Source organism: Panthera pardus, unplaced genomic scaffold (genome assembly GCF_024362965.1).
Source record: "Panthera pardus isolate Hobbes unplaced genomic scaffold, ASM2436296v1 HiC_scaffold_18, whole genome shotgun sequence".
Classification (NCBI taxonomy): Eukaryota; Metazoa; Chordata; class Mammalia; order Carnivora; family Felidae; genus Panthera; species Panthera pardus.
In genome coordinates, this window is record NW_026526743.1 from 23,005,973 (window position 1) to 23,027,406 (window position 21,434).

The following is a 21,434-nucleotide window of genomic DNA, read 5'->3' on the forward strand; positions in this document are numbered from 1 at the left end:
GTGTTTATATAATACACCAAAAGACCTTTTTAAAAAGTACTCAAGATTTGTCAGTTTTCTCAAGATGATATTTTCTTTGTTTTAATAAGATCAGCGGTCTTGTGGGCATGTATGTATATTTATGTATAGCTAGAATTAAAAAATTGCCATTTAAAAACCCATAAAAATTGACTAGGATGCTTGTGACTTCTAAGAGGAAGGGGGTGTTGCATATTTCATTATGGGAATACAATAAACTGTTACGTATAACAGCTGTCCTTCACTTGGAAGAAAGGTAGGCAGCAATACTAAAAATGTGACCATGTGAAAGGCAAGGTGTTAGTTTGGAGCTTTAGACCCCCAACTGCTGATACGTGGCATGGATCTACATGGCTATGGACAGGGTAGTCCAGGAAGAGAGTGGGAACACACTGAGGCCGGTCCATCGGGAAGAGGGCAGCAAGATGGGGAGAGCCTGGCTGGGCCCCAGAAACTTTCAAGAACCGGGGTGTCTCGGTATTCTCTCTCAGGCTATTTGATGGCTGATGCTGTCACATCTATCCCTCTCTGGTTACTATAAACCTTAAAGTCTGGGACACCAACATTTTGTGTTGGAGACACTTTGAGAAGGTCCTGGGAAGATCTGAAGTTCCCATTCATTCAGGCCAGGCAGGCTGAGTAGAGAGAGTCCTCTGAAGCAGAAGCTGAGACAGAGGGCTGAAAGAGGAACCAGAAAGACACAGGCTCCTGGGGCTCCCCCTCTGTTTTCCCCACCTCTCTCTGGCAATGTTTAGGATTCTGTGTTGACATTCCACTGTAAGTGGACTGACAACTTCAATAACTTTTGTTTATTAACATGAATAATGACTTCCATTAAACCTGAAATACTTGGAGACACCAACAAGGCTGATAACTATGAAATAATAATTATTTTAAAATTTTTCTTTAATGTTTATTTTTGAGAGAGTGAGACAGAGTGTGAGTGAGGGAGGGGCAGAGACACAAAATCCGAAGCAGGCTCCAGGCTCTGAACTGTCAGCACAGAGCCTGATGCGGGGCTTGAACTCACGGACCGTGAGACCATGACTTGAGCTTAACTGACTGAGCCACTCAGGCGCCCCTAAACAATAATTATTAGTGATAATCACTAGTGAATGCCAAGTACATACTAGTCATCTTTTAGGTGGCGAAGAAACAGGGGTAAATAAGGCATAGTAAGTTCCTCTCCTGTGGATCTCACATTCCAGAAGGGAGAGTGTCGGGCAAATGAGGGGTGCCCCATGCTCTCAAGAGTCTATCTTATCCAGGCTGGTTTTTTTTTTTTTTTCAACGTTTTTTAATTTATTTTTGGGACAGAGAGAGACATAGCATGAACGGGGGAGGGGCAGAGAGAGAGGGAGACACAGAATCGGAAACAGGCTCCAGGCTCCGAGCCATCAGCCCAGAGCCTGACACGGGGCTCGAACTCACGGACCGCGAGATCGTGACCTGGCTGAAGTCGGACACTTAACTGACTGCGCCACCCAGGCGACCCCTCCAGGCTGTTTTTCTACTGAAAGGTTTGGCTTGCAGTCACCTCATTCCAAAGCATGGGTCATTGCAGATTTCTGATTCCCGACCAAGGTGGACAGACTCCTCTAGCTCAGGCCTTGGTGTCCTTCCTGGATCCCCTGACAGCACTACCTACAGTCCCCTCTATAGCATCGCAACACGAAGTGCCATCCATTTGTCTCCTTGTGTCTTCCCTCTCCAGGACCTCAGGGACCCATGATGAAGAATCGCATCTCTCTTGACTACTGCTCTATTCCCCCATCTGGAAAGGGGGCTGGCACCGACAGAGCGCTGAGTCCATGTTGGCAGATGGTTGGTTTGGCTGCGACATGGGATACCATTAACAGTAACTGGCCACTGAATTTGCATTGACTAGAAAGAACATAAGAAATGGTGGCTTTAGCCATGTAGTACTCTCCTCCGGACCTTAAAAAAAAACCTGCCAAATAATATTAATGGTAACCATTTGTGATAACCGGTCTCCAAGACAATTCTCAATGACCCTCATGTATTGTAGTCACACCTTTGCGGAGCTCCCTGCCGTGCTGACAAATGCTGGGCTGCACCCATGCACAGGAAATTGAGGAAGTGACGGTGTGTCACTTTCAAAGCTAGATCATAAAGATAGGTGGCTCCTGCTTCGTGTCTTGGATCATTTGCTCTGGAAGAAGTCCACTGCTTAGCGGTGAGGATGCTCAGGCAGCCCTGTGGAGCAGCCGAGGTGTCAAGGAACTGAGGCCCCCTTGCCGAGAGCCATGTAAATGTGTTCTGGTGGAAGCCCATCCTCCAGCCCCAGTCAAGCCTTCAAATGACTGCAGTCTCAGGACAGAGCCCAGGCTAGAACTGCCCAGCTAAAGCATGTCCAAATTCTTGACCCACAGAAACCGTGAGATGTATTAGACCTTCACTGTTGTCTGAGGCCACTAAGTTTTGAAGTAACCTGTTATGCAGCAATAATCACAGACAAGGCGAAGTTGGAGCTGTTCCTTAATCCAACTGCTGACATTTCCTTGGTCTGATACACATTTTAGAAAAGGAGCTTCAGAAAATGTTACATTGTTAAAAGTTGCAACCTTAGGGGTGTGCTCACTTTGCAAATGCAACTTGAGAGATGCCCCTTAACCTCCAGCTCCTTGCCAGGACATTGCTACCCCTGAGCCCCTCCTACATAGATTCTGGAGCTTTCACTGCAGGAAAAGCAGGCTAACAAAGTGAGAGCCTTGACCGTCTAGTTTATTCCCACAACCAAGGTGGACAGCAAGAGTTGGCTATCTGGCTCAGAGGAAGCGAAGCTGGGATCTGGCTGGGAGGAGACCTTTCCTTTGCACACAGTGCGTCCTGCTCGGGGCTGAATTACCTCAATAATAAAGGAAAGGAAGACTTCATGCTATGTAAATAAACCCCAAATTCGGCCATTATTCATTTTTATTGAAATGGCATGCAAATTACTTAAACTTAGCAGAAAGCAGCCCGGTGAAAACAAGGGGCATCGGGGGCCGGTCACATTCGTTGCAAATCCACACACGACGTTCCACTAGCCCTTAATTACTTGCCCGTGCACACCAGCGGGGCTGCGCCCTTTGTCTCGCTCGCTTTGCTGGCGGTGCTAGCGACTGGGACTCCCTCCCCCGCCCGGAGCAGATGGGCCCAGGGCCTTTGTTTTCCGGGTGAAGCAACGCGGCCGCCCCGCAAGCCTGGCCTCCGGGGCTGCCTGAGCAGGGGTCCCCGCAAGCCTGGCCCCTGGGACTGCCGAGCCGGGGTCCCCGCTGAGGTCTCTGCGCTCTCTGCGCTCCCTGCGCCGTGGCCTTCCCCTGATTGTCTGCCGCATTATTGGAAGCCTCTTTGCTCCCATTGTGTGGGCGCTGTAATCTCTGAGGTTCCTGGAGTTATTTTGAGGAGCTTACTTGAGAGCAATCCCTTGGCTCGCTCAGATCACTCTCCACGCTGCCGGCTCTGGCAGAGCGGCCACCATGCGCGGGCCTCTGATCCCCAGGACTGGCCTGGTGTGCCGCAGGCCCTGCTGCCCACCGACCTGGGCTGGCTCCTGCCTGGGGCTCCGCTAGCAAAGCTGATGGCGACTGAAAAAGAAAATCCTGCAGTGAGGATTTCGACCAAGGAAGGGGCAGCAAGTACTTAAGCCCAGACACCTGCTGGAAGCTGGGAGGTGGCTGAAGGAGGGGGCCCCTGGTAGAAAGGGCTATTGGGGGGTAGTGGGTGTCCTCTCCGCATCACTGAATTCCTGACCCACGGAAATTGCCAGAGATGATACAGGTTTATCTCCCCCGACCTTCACCCAGAAGTCCCCGTTATCAGGGCCTGAGTACTGAGGTGAACAGAACATCATTAACTGCGCTCCTCCTCCCTCACCCCCCTCCAGTGGATAAGCATCCATGGGATCAGAGGGTATCTGCTTTCATAGCAGAGAAGCCGCTTGCGGAAAGGAATGTATGCCAATGGGATCCCTTTTTCCACTGGTTTCCATCCTGAAGTCAGGCACATGCTCCCCCAAGGCAACTGAAATTTTGCAGTGGATGGCCAGCTGTGGGTTAGGAATGGGGATAGGGAGAAGCTGAGACCCCAGGTAGTGCCAATGCTGCTGTGAATTCCAAGGCACCCCTCTTTTGGGAGCTCCAGCTATGGGATTATTTTCGTGTTGGAGAATTCCAGGGCCATTCTCCTCTCTTACTTTCTCCATATTCATAACTTCTCTGTTTTACCCCCCTCAGCCTCTCCCTGCCTTCCAAGGCACTCAGCACCTTCCACAGCAGTAGCCTCCATCCTATCCCTGCCATGAGAACAGAGGCCTAGAGGCCAGGAAGTTTGGGGTTTTGTGCTGATTCTGTGACTAACAGTGTAACCATGGAGAGTCCTTTCCCCTCTCTATTTCTTGGGGAGCCTAAGAAATCATCTGGAGACCAGGGCGCCTAGAAGATTTGAACTCTCTGGGGGGCCTCCACTTTTCCCAGGGCCCAGGAGATGTCCCCCACATCAGTAGTTCTGGACTCTAAGCTGAGAGTGTGTTTCACCAGGGACGTGTGGAAATGGTGGCTAGTCTCAGAGCTGGTTCTCACAGGGCTGGAGTGCTGTGGGTAGGTATTTGGGAACTTTTCATGGTCCTTAAATCCTTTCATTGTGGAGAGGTCCACTGGGCTTAAAGTTAGATTTAATGTCCAAGATTTGAGGACCATCCTTTTCCTGGAGGCTGTGACTTCCTGGCAGCTAAGATCATTGTGGTGGAATCAATGAACATGCTTCCAGATCCCGGCCTGGCCTCCAACAGCTGGGGGTCTGAGGCCAGTGAAGTAACCAGGAAAAAGTCCTGCCTCCCCCTCCCCTCCGCTCTTCTCCCCTCTGGGCTGCCATCCGAAATAGGATATTACTTAACTGAACTGTGCTTGAAGCTTCAAGGTCTCTATTGTATTCTAACATTATTTACTCCTTCTCAAAATATTGTTTATTGGGTTCATTTAATTCAAGGGCTCTAGGTATTTCTTCAGCAGTAATAAAAAAAAAATCAGTGCTAGGCACTGAATGGTGTGCCTACCCCCACCCCCAACCCCCAATTCATGTTGAAGCCTGAAACCCCAGTGTGACTGTCTTTGGGGAGGAGCCTATAAGGAGGTAATTAAGGTTCAGTGAGGTCTTAAGGTTGGAGCCCTGATGTGATAGGATTAGTGTTCTCATAAGAAGAGACACCAGAGACTTGGATCTCCGCTCCCTACCACAAACACAAAGAAGAGGCCATCGCCAAGGTGGAAGGCCTGCAAACCAAAAGATCTCTGAATGAAACCTGCCTTCCCAGCACCCTGATCTTGGGCTCACAGGCTCCAGAACTGTGGGGCATGTCGTGTAAATCCCCCAGTCTTTGGTAACTTGTTACGGCAGTCTGAGCAGACTAAAGCATGTGTGGATACGACAATGTATCTGACATGTTGAAGAAACTCTGTGTACCAGAAACTGACAACAGACACACAAACGCCAGGGGTCACTTAGTCACAGTCTGTACTGCAGCAAAACAACCTCCCCAAACCCTCCAAACCATCCACATTCTGCCACGGAACAAAAGCCCAAACACATCAACGTTTAAAACAAAACCCAAAAAACAACAAAAGCAGCATTAAAGTAAAAACTACTTGGGAGAAAGAATTTCCATCCTATGAGCAATTTGAAATAAAAACTTCAGACTCATAATAGTGACTCTACCATCATTTTCTGTAATAAAACATCTATTATAACAGATATGGCAATACAATAAAAGTCCTATTGTTCCGGAAACTGTATTATAACTGAAACAGGATAATTATAGAAATACTTGCATGAGAATTGCATGTTCAACAGAACCATTGAAAATCACTCTTCTCACACTGAAAATAAGTCTTCCAGGTACAGAGAACTCTTCAGTGAGATCTGAAATAGAAGGCAAGGTGGCCTTTTTTTTTTTTCAAATCTTTTATAGCAGCATAACCTTCCAAAGCCCCCTCAGGGCCATCTGTAACATGTCTCCAAGGGCCCACCTGGCTCTGAGTTCCATACTTTATTTGGAAAACTAAAATCTGATGGTAGATTTTGAAGTAGGGCATCTCTCTATTCTTTCCACAGACAGATTTTAGGGTGAATCTCAGTTCTATCAAGTTCATTTTGTAAATTCTAACTTAGAATTTCTAGCTTCTAGAGCAGCGGACCCCTGGAACATTCTGCAGAGATCCAATCGTTTTTTGAAGGCATTGCTGGCACTGCGGCTCTCCCAGCCTCGTGGTTGACACGGGGGCTCTTGGCTCTGTTCCTCCTGAAGTCCTCACAGCAGCCCTTCGGTGTTGAGAGCAAGGATTCTTCTCATTTAGTAGCTGAGGAACCTGGGAACTGTCTGGATGGGAGCAGGGGCAGGGGATTTGTCTGGAAACTGCATTTGCACCGTAAGCACGCTGTTTTTCCTTGGCTTGCCTATTTATTTGATGTGGCTTTGGGGAAACTGACAAAAATTACAGAGGAGTAGGAGGCCAGAGGGCCTGTGAGCCATCCCTTGTCACCTGACTGCTGACTTCTGATGCTTCCTCCCCGTAACTTGGCACTTGCAGGGCTGGAAACTGGAGGAAATTCACAGAACCATGATGGTGGCTGAGGGACCAAGGGAGTGTGCAGGGAGGAAATAACAACAACAACAACAACAACAACAACAATAAACATACTCAGCACCATGGCAAATAAGTAGACAGGTGCTGAGTGATGACTGAAGGGACATGATAGCCATCTACAGATATCTGAAGGATGTAAACACCAAGGAAGAAGATGAATTAATTATTTAGAGGCACAGTGATGAAGCTCCGGACCAGCTCCATTACCAGCCCCCAAACCACCTTGCCCACAACAGTCCTTTCAGAATTAAGCTCCCCCAAGACCAAAGACAGGCAGCTTGATGGTCCCTCTGCACACAACAACTGTGATACAAGGCATGGGCCGAGCCTCCTACTTTCATTGTGCCAGCATGTACCATGTGTGTACTCAGATGCTTATCGTCACGGCTGCCATTTGTTGAATACCTGGTGTTTTGCGTTGAATTGTGTCACCCCGAAGACTTTGTAGTCCTACCCCCGAAACTTGTAAATGTGACCTTATTTGAAAATAGAGTCTTTGAAGATGTCATCAAGTTCAGATGAGATCTTTAGGGTGGGCCTTTAATCCAATATGAAGAGGGAAGTTGGGACACAGGCACAGACACACAGGGAGAATGCCACGTGATGACAGATGCAGGGCACAGCTGCAAACCCACGAATGCCGAGGGCTGACAGCCACACCAGAAGCTGGGAAGAGGCCAGGAGTGATGTCCCCCACAGACTTCAGAGGGAGCTTGGACCTGCCCACACGTTGGACTGCTCTCCGAAACAGAGACAATAAATTTCTGTTTTAAGACACCCACTTTGTGGTGCTTTGTTATAGGGCCCTACCTGCTACAGCAGTGTGATGAATATTTCCCATATGAAAGGAATGGCTTGCATCTTAGGGAGAAGGCTGGGGGCAAGGGATACCCCCTCCATCCCAAGGGCCAAGGAAGGAAGGGTGTCCTAGGCCCACCATATGGGGTTGGAATCCCTCCTGACCCAAAACCCTGGCTCTATGGTTGCAAGTCTGGATCAAGATCCCTGGGAATCCCTAAGCACAAGACTGTGGAGCCTCCTTAGAGGTAATCTAAAATAGAAAGAAGGCTCAGTTGGTGGAGCATGTGACTATTGATCTCGGGGTTGAGTTCAAGCTCCATGTTGGGTGTAGAGATCACTTAAAAAACATAAGAAATAAAAATTAAAAATGAATAAAAAACAAAAAGAACACCGTAAGATTTTAGTGTTCAAAATGACATCAAGTTTACTCATATGCTTTGATTAAGAGGTTGCAGGGGTTTATGTGTGTGTGACCTGTATATGGAATTGTCCAGCTCTGGGTCTGGGTTTTTTTTATCCTGAAAAAGCCATAAAAGGTAGGAGCTAGCTAACTCGAACTCTAGAAAAGTTGGGGTGGGGGGAAAGGTGCTGACTTCAGGGGGCCCCATGGCCTTCAGGCTGCACTCCTTCACATCCATCCCTTGCCCTCTACCCTATTTTAGATGGACCTTGCACCTTGCACCTTCCTCAAGCCCAGAGAGTCCTCCTGGGGATCGTGTCTCCCTTTGGCCCCTGATTCAGGATCTCTGACTCTCTGGCTTAGGGACATTTCTCCCTCCCCTCAGTGGTCATGGAGACAGCCCAGCAACCTTGGGGAGCCAAAGATGCTAAGTTAACATTTGGTGAATGTGTGGATCATAGTCTGAAGCTGGCTTTATGAATGCAGACCAGCATGCTTTGGGATTCTTGCACCCTTCTGGAAAATGGTGGATTGTGAAGGCATGGGGTGGAATCAGATTTCCTGCCTCTCTGGGCACATGAGCCTCACATTTGGGACTCTGGAGATGTTTTTCACGAGAATAATCTTGATCCCTATACATTTCCTCCTTTACTCTTCAGTAGTATCCTATGGGACAGGGACTATCATTGTTGTCATTTCCCAAATGAGGAAACTGAGGCATAGAGAAGTTGAATGACTTTCCCAAGGTCACCCAGCCAGATCTTAGGACTGTAAGCATTATGAGAGCACTATCTGTATGCTGGGCCAGGGCACGGTCACCATGATGGCGACCCTGCTGTGCACCTCCTTCACAGGACCGACTCTACAGGAGGCCCAGCTGACACTATGAGACTGTGGAATCATCTGTTACATTTATGGGCTTATGTGTATGCACCCACTCATACCAGAATGAAGGTGCCAGGTTGCTGATAGGTGCAATGTTTGCGGGACTTCTTACAGTTCACCTTCTCTTCTCAAGAGGGTCCTGACCTTGAAGTTTCTTTCCCTTCCAGCATCTTTCCTGCCTACCAGTACTCCCCTTACCACCTCTGGGGAAGGAGTCAGCAGCCCAATTCTTTAATGAGCCACCAGAGGGTGCTGCCTGCAGAGAAACTAGAGAATCTCCCCCAGGTAGGGGCCTGGAGATGATTGAGCTATTCTTAGCCTCAGTTAACTTTCATTGTTGAATGTCACCCAAACTCAACAAAAGCTCCTACTCAGAAATGGATGGATTTCACTGTGGCCAGGGAACCCTGGTTAATGCTCAAGGCCCTTTCTCACAGGAGGACAGAAGGGAAACGGAAGTAACAAAAATGATGATAGTTATAGAGTATAAAGTTTCAATTCTGCAAGATAAATACATGCTAGGAATCCATGCAGCATACTGCCTACAGCTGATAATATTGTATCATACACTAAATGTATACTAAAGAGGGTAAATCTTAGGTTAAGTGTTCTCAACTCTCTCTCTCTCTCTCTCTCTCTCTCTCTCTCTCTCTCTCTCACACACACACACACACACACACACACACACACACACACACACGATAATAGTAATAATAAAGAGAGTGGGAAAAAACTTCTGAAGTGATTGATATGTTTATGGTATAGATTGTGATGATGGTCTCACAGGTATATGCTTATCCCCCAACTCGCTGGCTTATATACCTTAATACGTACAGCTTTTTTAAGTCAGCAAATATATATACCTTTTTTTTTAAACATCTTATTGGGGCATGTATATACTATAGTATATATGTCTGTTTAAATATATGGTATATATATATGCATATGGGTTTATATCTGTGTGTGTACATACATGGTATTTATATGTGTATATATGCGTGTATATATGTGGTATATACATATGTGTGTACTTTCCCACTCAAAAGAGGAAAAAGAAGAAAAGGAAACAAGATGACTGGTGGTGTAAAAGAGGCCCATCCTCCGGGTGTCTACAGTACCCTGGAAAGCCAGGCTAAGTGCTGGGTTCAGCAAGGTCTTCGAACCAGGTGGACCCAGGTTAGAGTCTGAACCCTGACACACCCTACCTGGGTGGCCTTGGGCAGACCCACCTCTCCATGCCTGGCTTCTCCTATCTGTAATATGGCAGTGGCAACCATGCCTCGGTGACAGGACTACTGCCAGGATTAAGTGGTATAGTCCACGGAAAGCCACCAGAGCCTTTTTCAGATTTGAAATGGTTCAAGGCCAGCCCTTGTGAGCGCGTGTGTAGGAGCACGGGGGTGGGGGAGGGGGTGGGGGGAATCTCCTCCATACTCTCTCGAAAGTATCCCCTGCACCCCCTCCCCACCTCTGCCCCCTCCCAACAGTCTCCCCAACCTCAGCTTTGTCCTGGAAGCTGGAGTCCCCTTCCCTTGGAACCCTGGGAGTAAATCGAGCGCTTAGCCTTTCAACCCCCCAGACCCAGAGGCGTCTGGTGCCAGCACCGGCCTCCAGCTTATGTTGGACTTTGGCCCATACATTCACCGAACATTAATTTAGTACCTTTGGCTTCCCGTGGTTGCTGGGCTTCCCGTGGTTCCCATGATCGCTGAGGGGAGGGAGGATAGTCCCTAGGCCTGAGGGTCAGAGATCCTGAATCAAAGGTCAAAGGGAAAGAGGATCCCAGGAGGCCTTTCCGGGCTTGAGGGAGTTGCAAGGTGCCAAGCGCATCTAAAACGTGTGCGGGCTGGGGTAGAGGACAGGGGATGGACGCGCTGGAGCGCAGCTTGGGGACCACGGTGACTTCAGCCTGCACGGCCCAGCCTGTCGGAGGCCTGGGCCCGGAGGAGGAGGAGGGGCGCCGCCTGCGCCCTCGGGCTCCGCGGCGAGCCTGGGCCCGGCCGGCTGCGGGAGCGCGGCGCTACGCGGCGCCGGGGTGAGTGGCGGCCGGAAGGCCCCCCTTGCGGGCGAGCCGGAAGGCGGGAGGGCGGAGCCCGGGCCGCCGCGGGTGCCGGGGGACGCTCGGCGGCGCGGGACTCGGGTCGCGCGGGTCTGGGGCTCCCGGCGGCGACGCGGGCGGCGGGCCGCCTCCCAGCGGGGGGAAGGGCCTCCGTGCGCCGGCGTCGCGCGGGGTGAGGCCGGGAGCCCAGGAGGTGGGGCCGGGAGGCCTGCGGGCTGCCGGGCCTAGCCTGTCACGTTGCTAGGGTATTCATTTTCCATATGAAGACACTGAGGCACGGAGAGGCTGACGTCACATCAGAAGTAAGCAGTAGCAGCCGAGCTGGGTTTAGAACCCGGGCTGCCAGACTTGGGGGTGGGGGCTCGTACGCAGCGGTGCGCCACGCAGTGACCCGGGTTTGTGTGTTTGTGTGACCTCCTCAGTTACCCACGTGTATGTGTCCTCCTCAGTAAGCCGGTGGGTGGGTATCACCCTCCTCAGTGTCCCAGGTGCGTGGGCGGGGGGGGGGGGGGGTGGGGGCAGGATGGAGTCCTAGTTAGGATACCGGGTGAGTCAGCACCCCTGGACTCGCCCTATGGGGAATGTTTAGAGATGACCCGAATGGATGTCAATGATTTAGGAGGGGCGAATTAGTTTGGTGAGGACAGGTGGCTTCTTTAGCCTTGAAAAAAGGAAACAGACTTTGAGAGGCTGCACAGCGGCCTGTTCATGGGCCAGGTAGGTAGGTAGGTAGGTAGGTAAGGTCACTCTGCCCGGGCCTGTGACAGAGAGAAGGCAGTACCTGCTTTGCTTTGGCCTCCTTGGTACAAGAAGATAGGCCAGGGCGGCTTGCTCTCTTGATGATTTTTTTCTTTTTTTTTTTTTTTTTAAGTTTATTTATTTATTTTGAAAGAGAAAGAGCATGAGCGGTGGAGGGGAAGAGGGAAAGGGCGCGTCAGAGAATCCCAAGCAGACTCCGCACTGACAGTGTGAAGCCCCACTGGGGGCTGGAACTCAGGAACCGCCAGATCATGACCCGAGCCGAAGTCAAGAGCTGGACGCTTGCCCACAGAGCCACCCAGGCGCCCTGCTCTTTCGATTTTTTACAAGAAATCTGAAATCAGATGTATGTGAAATCAGATCTCTTAATACTGGCAACCAGCTGAGTTTTTAAAAAGTCTATGGGTGGGGCGCCTGGGTGGCTCAGTCAGTTAAGCGGCCGACTTCGGCTCAGGTCTGGATCTCCCGGTCCGTGAGTTCGAGCCCCGCGTCGGGCTCTGTGCTGACAGCTCAGAGCCTGGAGCCTGTTTCGGATTCTGTGTCTCCCTCTCTCTGACCCTCCCCCGTTCATGCTCTGTCTTTCTCTGTCTCAAAAATAAATAAACGTTAAAAAAAAAAATTAAAAAAAAAAAAGTCTATGAGCTAATCTGACAATGCTGCTGGGATCCAGGAGTAACCCTGGCCCCAGGGCATACAGAGGTGGGAAGACCAGGTTTACAGGAGCCAGTGCACACAGTGGAAGTTGATGACTTCCAACAGACAAGAAGAAAGTACTGAAGATTGCAGGTGAGCAAGATCTCTGTCTGAGTCCTTAGGGGCTTGCTTTTCTAATTTTTTGTTTTTTGTTTTTTAAACAGGGTGCATGGAGGTCTATGTTAGCGCTGAAGCCCCCCTCTCTCTCCTGTCTCACAATCTGGTCCGTCTCAAAAAGCCGCGCTGCAGTCTCAGGGATGGAGTCATCTCCCTCTTTCCCAGAACCTTGCTGTAATCAGCAGACCAGCCTGGTGCGTGGAGAAAACCAGGGCTGCAAGTTGGCATTTGCCTTCCCTGTGGCTGGCAGATGGGCTTTCTGTGACCAGAACCTGTTTTGTGGACAAATCTGATTCTGAAATAGGTGTGATATGGGAGGGGAGGCCCCATTCCCACTCTCTGAGGTCTGTCCCCATCAGAGTACTCTTCCTCCCTCCTCCCTCCTTCCTCGCTTCCCTGTTGCTTACAGACAAAGGCAAGCTTGGAGTGGGAGAAGGAGCAGGACTGCTTCCTCCCTCAATCTGGCAAGCCTGGAGAAGTCAGGAGGCTGAGCTTTTTAGCAAGGAGTCAGGAGATGGGGTTACAAACCTTTCTTCCACAAGAGTCTATTGATGCTCTAGCTTCTAAAATGATTCCTGCAAGGAAATTAAGCCAGCTTTCTCTTGGATTGAGGCAGCCACAGTGCCACTGCTTTCTGTGGTGTAGAGCTATTGAGCCCAGCCAGAGTTGGGCCACTTCTTCCCCTGCCCTCCCACACACCGTGACACCTGCTGGTCCTCCAGTTCTGCAGAGCCCTGGGCCTGTGCCTTGTGCTGGTCTGCCTGGGCAAAGTGGAGGTTGAGAACAGCACTTGCACAATGATGCCTTATGAGCCCCTGTGGGTTTATGTAAAGTCAATCAGAGCAGGTCGGAAGCTAGGGTTTTTTTGATGGACAATAGAGCGTGATGTGGCTGTTTCCTGCCTCGTTTACATGTGTTTTCTTGCTGTGCAGAAACGGTTTCGAGAGTGCAGATCATAATGCTGCAGAAAACCTGTTTTAGGAGTGGTGTCTGGGCAGAGTGCACTGGCCAGGAGGCCAGCCTTGCAGACCACCCTTGGGGTCTTCATGTGCCCGGAAATGGGAAGCTCACTGCAGCTTCCAGAGGGGCTTTCCTAGGACGGGAGCTTTGTCTCCCATTCCCTAGCATAATTGACTGATAAAAAGCTAGATATAAACCAGATATAAAGTATACAATGATTAGACGTTCTACAGGAGGGTTTTTAGCTTTTTGAAAGGCTTGACCATGAAATTAAATGCCTTTGGTTATCAATATTTGAAATAAATGAGCATTTGAAATAAAACTCATTTTGTTTTCATAGCTTCACAGGACCATGGCTACTGGGTGAATCAAGTCCCACCCTCCATCCCCTCATGTTGTAGTGACTTCTGCTGTGTGCAGTCCCTTAGCTCTTGTAATGCTATTTTACTCTTGTGACACTTGTGAGTGGACAAGTCTTGACCCTCAAGTGGGCTGCCTTCCAGGGAGGAGAAGGCAGCATGTACTCTGCGAGAGGCTGCCAGTAGTGAGCAAAGGTGCCTGGAAGCTGGGAGGTGCCTTGATGGGTCCAGGACACACGCAGCCAAAGCAGGAACGGTCATCCTGACTTCTCCTCCAGTCCCTCGAGCGGCCCTTCAGGGCCTGCCCCTCATTGCCTCTATACCCCACTTGGTCAAACAGACGCATTCGGGGGATGCTTGTTTGCAGTTTCTGAACTTGAGGACTAAGTAAGAGATGTCAGATGTCCCGGGTCACGCTCTCTTAGGGTCTTGCTGTCCAAAGTGGGGTTAGAAGACCAGCTGGAGGCTTGTTCGAAATGCACAATCTCAGCCCACTCCTACTGGCTGTACTTAGCAAGGTCGTCAGTGGTTCCTGTGCACTGTGGAGAATCACTGATCTCAAGAATATTGCAGGGACCAGAGCACAGGAGACTTCTTACCTCTCTGGGGACTGCACAGAAGTTCTGAAACCTGACTGTGGTGATCCAGCAGGCCCACACACTTCGTTCTAAGGGCTCAAATTGCTCTCCCAGGATTGGGAGGGTAATTTTACATTAGAGCCTGGTTCTGGATTATCCTTGGGTCAAAAAGAAGATGTAACCAAAAGATATTGAGCAACAGGGTCTGCCCCAAACTTTGCAAGTTCCTTTAGCAACATTCCTTTAGCAAATGTGTCAGCCCTGAGTGAAAACGGGAGTGATGGAAAGGAAGTGCCCACTGAGTCTTGGGTTCAGTTGAAGCGGGAAGGAGAAGCACCAGCTCGGGCCGCTTTGATTTTAGCCCCCAGCCCAGGCAGGTGGCCCATCAGTGTAGTGGCTCTCCATTCATGCCCACCCTGGGTCAGAGCCCACCCTGCCCTTGCCCTGCCTGCCTGCCAGTTTCCCCCAGTATGGCAAACAATTTCCTGACCTCAGAGAAGTTTTCTAAGGTCATTGTTCCAAAGGCCCATCTGTCTCTGTCCAAACATATGCAACCCCCTGGAATTCTTTGGTTTATTTTATTCTCCGATTGTTTCATATTACCATGTCATCCTGTCTCTGTCTTTGATACCCCACATGCAGAACTGGTTTGGGTTTAGGAGTGGTGTGTGTCAGTAACAGAATGTCCATTTATTTATTTTTTACATTATATTTATTTTTAAGAGAGAGAGAGAGAGAGGCACAGCACAAGTGGGGGAGGGGCAGAGAGAGAGGGAGACACAGAATGGGAAGCAGGCTCCAGGCTCTGAGCTGTCGGCACAGAGCCTGATGCGGGGCTCGAACTCACAAACCGTGAGATCATAACCTGAGCCCAAGTCAGACGCTTAACCAACTGAGCCACCCAGGCGCCCCCAGAATGTCCATTTAGAGCCATCATGTCTCAGGGCCTGCAGTATTCCAGACTCACACTGGCCACTTTGCATCCATTCTACTTATACCTTTCAAGAATCCAGCTTGTAGGTGGTTTGTCTCCATATTACAGGTGAGGAATGTGACGGTCTGCTCAGGGTCATGCAGCGGGCAAGTGCGGGCACAAAGCCGGTGTGGTCTCACAGCCCAATACTTTCCCCTTTACTGGCTTGGCATGAGCTCAGTTGCACTGTCACACAAAAGAGGACTTGAGGCCAGGACTTTCTGCACCCTGCCAGGCTTTGCACACTGGGGATGCCTGAGCCAGCAGGACGGTCGCTGATGCAAGAGAGGTCAGTCTTGCCTCACTTGTGGTGAACCGGTAGAGCCTGCAGTTGGGGTTGCTCCTTAATCTGTCCTAAGTCAGAAGTTAAGCAGAGAGAAGAGAAGACCTTTCACCCATTCTGCTGATTCTGTTTGCTTGTTAACTAAATGCTACCCTGCTTTGTCTGTGACAACTTTTCACATGACGGAGTGCTGTCGGTCGTGCGTATGGTGGAGCTACTGTTCTCTACTGAAAAATGAGGACTCTTCCTCAAAACTCTAGGGAGAGTAACATTTGGGTGGAAATACACTGACACCCATTGAAAGTCTCCCTCTGAAATGCTTCCTTTGAGGCTTGCCGAGATGCCCGTCGTGGTAGGAGACATCATGAAGCTGCTCTGCTCCATTTCCGAGGAGAGGAAAATGAAGGCGGCCGTCAAGCACTCTGGGAGGGGCGCCCTGGTCACAGGGGCCGTGGCCTTCGTCGGGGGCCTGGTTGGAGGCCCACCCGGACTAGCTGTTGGTAAGCGTGAATCCCTTGCAGGGGCTGCCAGCCTGGTGGGTGTTGTGAAAAAGGCCTTTGAGACCACGGAGACCTCATAAAGGTCTCTGTCCCGTGTGAGATGTTCAGTCAAGTTGCTTCTGTGAAATGATCTCTGTGTACATAATGTATCCTATTGAAAACGCAGCTTCTGAGTGTGAATGTCTCAGAAGTGCAGGGCGTTCTTGGAAATGGCATGTGTCATGCAGACCTGGGGGATGCCTCTCCCCGCAGGGGTGTGTCCTAGAGTCCAAAGATATCGGGGTGTCCTGGGTCCCTTGGATAGTCTCCTAACCCCGTCACCATTGCATATCACTGCAGAAGGGAACCAGGGAGGAGGCTGGGATTTGCTGAGCACCTGCTAGGAGCACATGCTGTCTGGCCATTTTACATAAGCCCATTCAGAGAGACTGCCCCATTCTGAAAGCAAACAATCTAATGCAGAAACAGCAATAAACTATGCTAGAGTGGCCATCCCTGCCCCTTTCTTTTGCCACCTGCTTCTATTTGAGAGCCAGTTTCTGGCAATGAATGGAGGTTTGGCTGATTTTCCCATCATTCCTTGGAGATAGGATGAGGTTGCTTCCTTTGGCTTAGGAATAGGAAGGAAGAATTCCTGTGTGGCCTGAACTGTGGGCTAGGGTGGCATTAGTGAGCTGGCTGCTGTGTGGGCCTGACTTGAGGAGGGGCTGGATTATGCCTCCCTTGAGGTGCCTCAGATGGACCCTGAAACATAGGAGCATTGGCTAAAGACATGGTCTGCTGCATTGGGCTCAGTGAATCCTTAACTGAATGCCTGCCTTGTGCTGGGGAGGCTGTGCTGGGGACATCGGAGAGCTCAGAGTCTGGTGGAAATCCTGTCTGTACACGAGTATAGGCTGGAGAGGTGACTGTGTGTCTGCCAGGTTGGCTTCTGTTTCCCAGCTCCCCAGCATGGCTTCCTGCTCTGTTCTGCCTTTCTATAGCAGGATGGGCATATCCGAGGACATTTCATGAAGCTGAGATCACACTGGGGAGTAAATCAGCATGTGGGTGGCCCCAGACCTTCCACATGTACATTTCCCTTTCCAAACTGTGAATTAGTGAGTCCTGACTTCAGCTTCTCACCATCCAACAAGCAGCCAGTGAGGGCGGAGACCAGGCCATTGCCTCTTTCCTCAGCGACATTCTGTATCTTTGTCCCACCCCATCTAGTGCACTCAGGGGCGGTCTTGATAGGATCGTTTATCATATAGCTGTTCTCAGATGCCATTGTGGGAGCATATATTTTATTCGGATTATGTAAAAGCTGGTGGAGAACAGGATGTCTGCAAAGAGAACCCGGGGGATTCGCTACTTGCAGCCCCTGCTCGTGGGCGGGAGTATCATTTTACCCAGAAAACAAAGGAATTTTCTCTTCTCCAAAGAGTTAGTAATTTGCTGGTCGATATTCCTGGCGACTTTTTGCATTAAGTGCTGCTCTAAATCAAATATTGATGTTCTCATAAAGGTTTAGTGCAGATGTGTGCAACTCTTGTCGACTCTAAGCACTTCACGGGTGTCATGGGGAAAAGTTCAGTAAAACTTGTAAATTACTGATTTTCCCTCCCCAGAATCCTCCCTGCCTTAGGAGCAGAAGGGGAGCCTGTCCAGGGGCAGTGCTGAGGCTCCAGGACTCTATGTTGGCCTGGTCTCTGTCTCAGGGGAGGGTGTGCTTCTTGAGAGGGTGCAGGTTTACGGCATGTGTGTAGGGTCCAGCCTACATATGGGTCCTCCCTGGCCCGGGGCTGTATTCTTTCAGATAAACCTCTTATTTGGGAGCAGTAGTAGATGTACAGAGAAGTTGGCAGGACCATGCAGAGAATTCCTGTATATCCCTCACCCGGTTTGTGTTCCCCTAACATTAACGTCTTGTATTACAATGGTACGTTTGTCAAAACTAAGAAGCCAACACTGATACCTGACTATTAGCTATTCTCCAGACTTTATTTGGATTTTGGCAGTTTTTGCATTAATGAACTTTTCCTGTCCCCAAATCCAGCTCAAGATATCACACTGCATTTAATCCTCATGTCTCCTTAGTCTCCCCTGGTCTGTGACGGTTTCTCAGACTTTGCTTGTCTTTCACAGCCTGGGTAGCTTTGAGGAATATTGGTCAGGTATTTGTAGAATGCCTCTCCGTTTGGGTCTGCCTGATGAGTTTCTTGTGATTAGCCTGGGGTTATGGACCATGGAAGGAGGTGGTGTGCCTATTTCATAGTGCCATTTCAGGGACACGTGACACCCACAGGGCCTCCCTGGTGACACCCACCTTGCTCACCTGGTTAAGGTGGTATTTGCCAGGTTTCTCCACTGTGAAGTTACCGTTTCCCATTTCCATGCTCTGCTCTACTCGTTGGAAGAGAGTTGTCATGTCCAGCTAGCTGGGCTGCATATTTTAAATACCTGATCATTGATATTTGAAAATCATGGGACCTTTTGAAGATACAAATCTAGCATTCTGTGCAGTACCAATGAGTTGGCGAGGGGTGGCCACGGCCCATTTAGACAGGGAAACAGCTCCCTGTCACCCACAGGCTCACCCAGCCTTCCTCATTCCTCTCAGCCCCCTGCCTGGCCCCTGAAGGCACTAGGGTTTGAGACCTCTGCCCCAGGGTGCCTTTCTGTAACAAGCCTGCATCCCACTTGATTAGACAGGACTTTCCGTTGACATAAGGGCATCAAGTCCCCAAATCGTGCGCCTTAAATTTGATCATAAATTTACATTTAAAAACACTGATTATGCCCTTTTGGGTCTGCTGAAAAAGAAATAGTTGAGTAAGTTAAATCTGATATTTATCATCATACAGCTCTGGAGGGGTTGCATTAAAAATAGTTGTTTCAAGAGTAAAGGTCTCCTTATCTGTCCCCAGGGTCCTTTAAGCACATGATTTCACTAGAAATTTCCAAAGTTCAGGGGCAAAGAGCATATTAGACACTCAATGGAGAAAACTCTGCCTCACCACTGAGATAATTCTCCTTGAAAATGCACTTGATCCCAGCTCTCTCCTTTCAGATGAGGGAGATTTTTGTGGGAAGCATGGGAGCCTTTGGCCCCTGGAAAAGATTGTAGTTAGCACAGCTATGAGGTGGGAGACGCTTCGTGCAGAGCTTAAGGAAGGGCATGCTTGGGTGTCAATTATACGGACCCAAATGGACTAAAGACCACATAAACCTCTGCCCCCCGCACTGTGGGGTAGAGCGGGCACAGAGCCGAGCCCGTTCTGGCCCTCCCTGAATGTGCCTACTCGTCATGGTGGTGGACGTGCTCTCTGCAAGAACCTGAGACCGTCATTTACGATTACGGCCCAACTAATTAAGCCTTCCCTTGTTTTCTAGGGGGGGCCGTCGGGGGTCTATTAGGTGCATGGATGACAAGCGGACAGTTTAAGCCAATTCCTCAGATCCTAATGGAGCTGCCACCTGCTGAGCAGCAAAAGCTCTTTAATCAAGCCACCGCCATCGTCAGGCACCTGGAGTGGATGGACGCCGTGCAGCTGACCACGCTGGTCATGGGCAGTGAGGCCCTGCAGCAGCAGCTGCTGGCGATGCTGGTGAACTATGTCACCAAGGAGCTCCAGGCCGAAGTTCAGTACGATGACTAGGTCGTTCCTCCTGGGACGCAGGGGTCTCGTGTACGTGATTCAGACCCACAGAAGGGGACAGGGGGTTTGGGAAAGCCCCATATCATCAGTGTGTTACCTTGCGTGGAATGAAAGCTGCTGGAGAGGTTACTGCGGCGCGGTATCATGCTCTGGAGATTATTTATGAAGATGTCGTGTTTTGGGGTCGCGCGCACTAATATGCACTGACCACCCTGTGGCTGGAAGGCTGGTGAAGAGCGACATCAGTGACAGCTTTCCGGGTCCACTGTTACTCACAAGGCAGTGTGGCGGAAGGCCCTTGTGTTCCACCTCCCCACCTGTGAAGGAGTCCTGTCCTAAGCACCTGTTAGAGGACGCCTGTCCTAAGCACCTGTTACGGGACCTGTTCCTCCCCTGGGGCCCTGGGTCTCAGGACCTGGGAGCTGGCCCATGAGGGAATCACATTTCCCTCATGTGCCCCTTCCCTGGCCAGTGACTTCCAAGTGTCCCTTCCACGGAGGGGTGGTCGGCATGTTGAGTGAAGCCACAACATCAAGGCCCCCAGCCCTTCTCCCACGTGGCATACCTGGGCTCTCACCGTCCCAGGGGCTTACTCTCCCCATCTGAAAAGTTGTGGTAGTTCTTGAGGTTTGCTTTTCAAATTAAGTACTTTCAGTAAAAAGTGTTGCTTTTTCTGAATTGATAGAATCTAGGAAATGCGTCCACCCTAAATTCTCCCTTAATACTATATTCACTTTGTTTTCGGAACCGTAACTTGACTAGGTGTTATCAAATTGCAATAAATGTTTTCTGAACAGGCCTCTTCTCACATATTTTGTGTAAAGCATTTCTAACACCTGGAGTGCAAGGGAATGCTGGATTTGTGGCTCTAAAGGATGACAGAAGCCTCCCAAGTCCAGTGCTGAGACCCAGTTTTCCAGGTTTCCTGCTTCAGCCTCCCTGTGCTGCCATGTGTGCACCCTGCCCTGAGCCTCCCCTACTCCCCTGGCACCTGCAGAATGCTTCTTAGGTCTCCAGGCCCTGGGCAGGACAGCAACTTGGGGCTCTCTCTGATGGGAAACGGCACGGGCCTCCCTGGGGGTACGGAGGAGGCCCTCCTAAGGAGAACCAGTGTTCCAGCTCTTCCATTGGTGTAAAGGAAACTTCAGAGTGAATTAGAACCCATGCTGATTAAGAAAGGATTGAGCCTTTATCTCACAGAAAAGGTGCTCTTTACCTGGCCTCAGCTAACACAAGTTAGGTGCCCTGGCACAGGCCACACCCCTGGAACTGATTAAGCCACTGGTCATTGATGTGCTGTTTGAGTTAATGGGGTGCAGGTAGGGGGCCATTTGGATGGCTCTTCTAACTCATAGAGGGTGATTGGGAAGTTTGGGGAAGCCTCACCCATGCATTACTTATGTATTGGGTGGGCCTGACTCTTCCAGGCCCAGGGGACACAGGGGTCCTAGGTAAGAAGCCCTATACTGATGTCCACTGAAGTGCCCCTCTGGCCTGCCTGCCTTGATTCCTTGGAAAAACACTGGCCCAAGTGTTGGGTGACCAATTATGGGTCAGATGGAGCAGGCCTTGCTGAATGAAGTCACCCTTGACTAGCCGGGTCCTGGAGTGACCCATACTGGACTTTGGGCCGAAGAGGGCAGACCAGACCTTGAGTCCTGTCTTCCATAGGAAGTAAAAGCACTTTCCCTTCAGGATTTCCTTTCAGCTCCTATGGTTTTAGTATTCTTATTTCTGTGTCTTCTATGAAAAAATCTTCATTTA

General features: G+C 50.0%; 1 protein-coding gene and 1 long non-coding RNA gene across 6 annotated transcripts; one reads left to right on the forward strand and one right to left on the reverse strand.

Moving 5' to 3' along the window:
• Positions 1-5,721: 5,721 nt before the first annotated feature.
• Positions 5,722-10,525, reverse strand: LOC109251567 (uncharacterized). The gene is made up of 2 exons (XR_008423365.1): positions 10,411-10,525; positions 5,722-7,800 (listed from the first exon to the last, which is right to left on the reverse strand). It is a non-coding gene; the product is annotated as an uncharacterized LOC109251567 (long non-coding RNA).
• CUNH19orf12 (chromosome unknown C19orf12 homolog) lies at positions 10,485-20,469 on the forward strand. 5 transcript variants are annotated; one of them, XM_019423290.2, is made up of 4 exons: positions 10,671-10,783; positions 12,424-12,680; positions 15,860-16,029; positions 19,405-20,469. In XM_019423290.2, exons 3-4 carry the CDS (start codon positions 15,870-15,872, stop codon positions 19,668-19,670), a joined length of 426 nt encoding a protein of 141 aa, XP_019278835.1. In that variant the 5' UTR covers positions 10,671-10,783; positions 12,424-12,680; positions 15,860-15,869; the 3' UTR covers positions 19,671-20,469. The 5 variants fall into 5 exon arrangements, with proteins under 5 accessions (XP_019278832.2, XP_019278835.1, XP_019278836.1 ...); XM_019423291.2 differs by lacking the exon at positions 10,671-10,783 and adding an exon at positions 10,824-11,109 and having other exon boundaries at positions 12,424-12,570; XM_019423289.2 differs by lacking the exon at positions 10,671-10,783 and adding an exon at positions 10,825-11,109.
• The last annotated feature ends 965 nt before the right edge of the window (positions 20,470-21,434 follow it).

Coding starts and splice junctions, on each gene's coding strand:
- CUNH19orf12 (XM_019423287.2), top strand. CDS start 10,614: ATGGACGCGCTGGAGCGCAGCTTGGGGACCACGGTGACTTCAGCCTGC. Junction 10,784..15,859: donor CGGCGCTACGCGGCGCCGGG/GTGAGTGGCGGC, acceptor GCTTCCTTTGAG/GCTTGCCGAGATGCCCGTCG. Junction 16,030..19,404: donor CCCACCCGGACTAGCTGTTG/GTAAGCGTGAAT, acceptor CTTGTTTTCTAG/GGGGGGCCGTCGGGGGTCTA.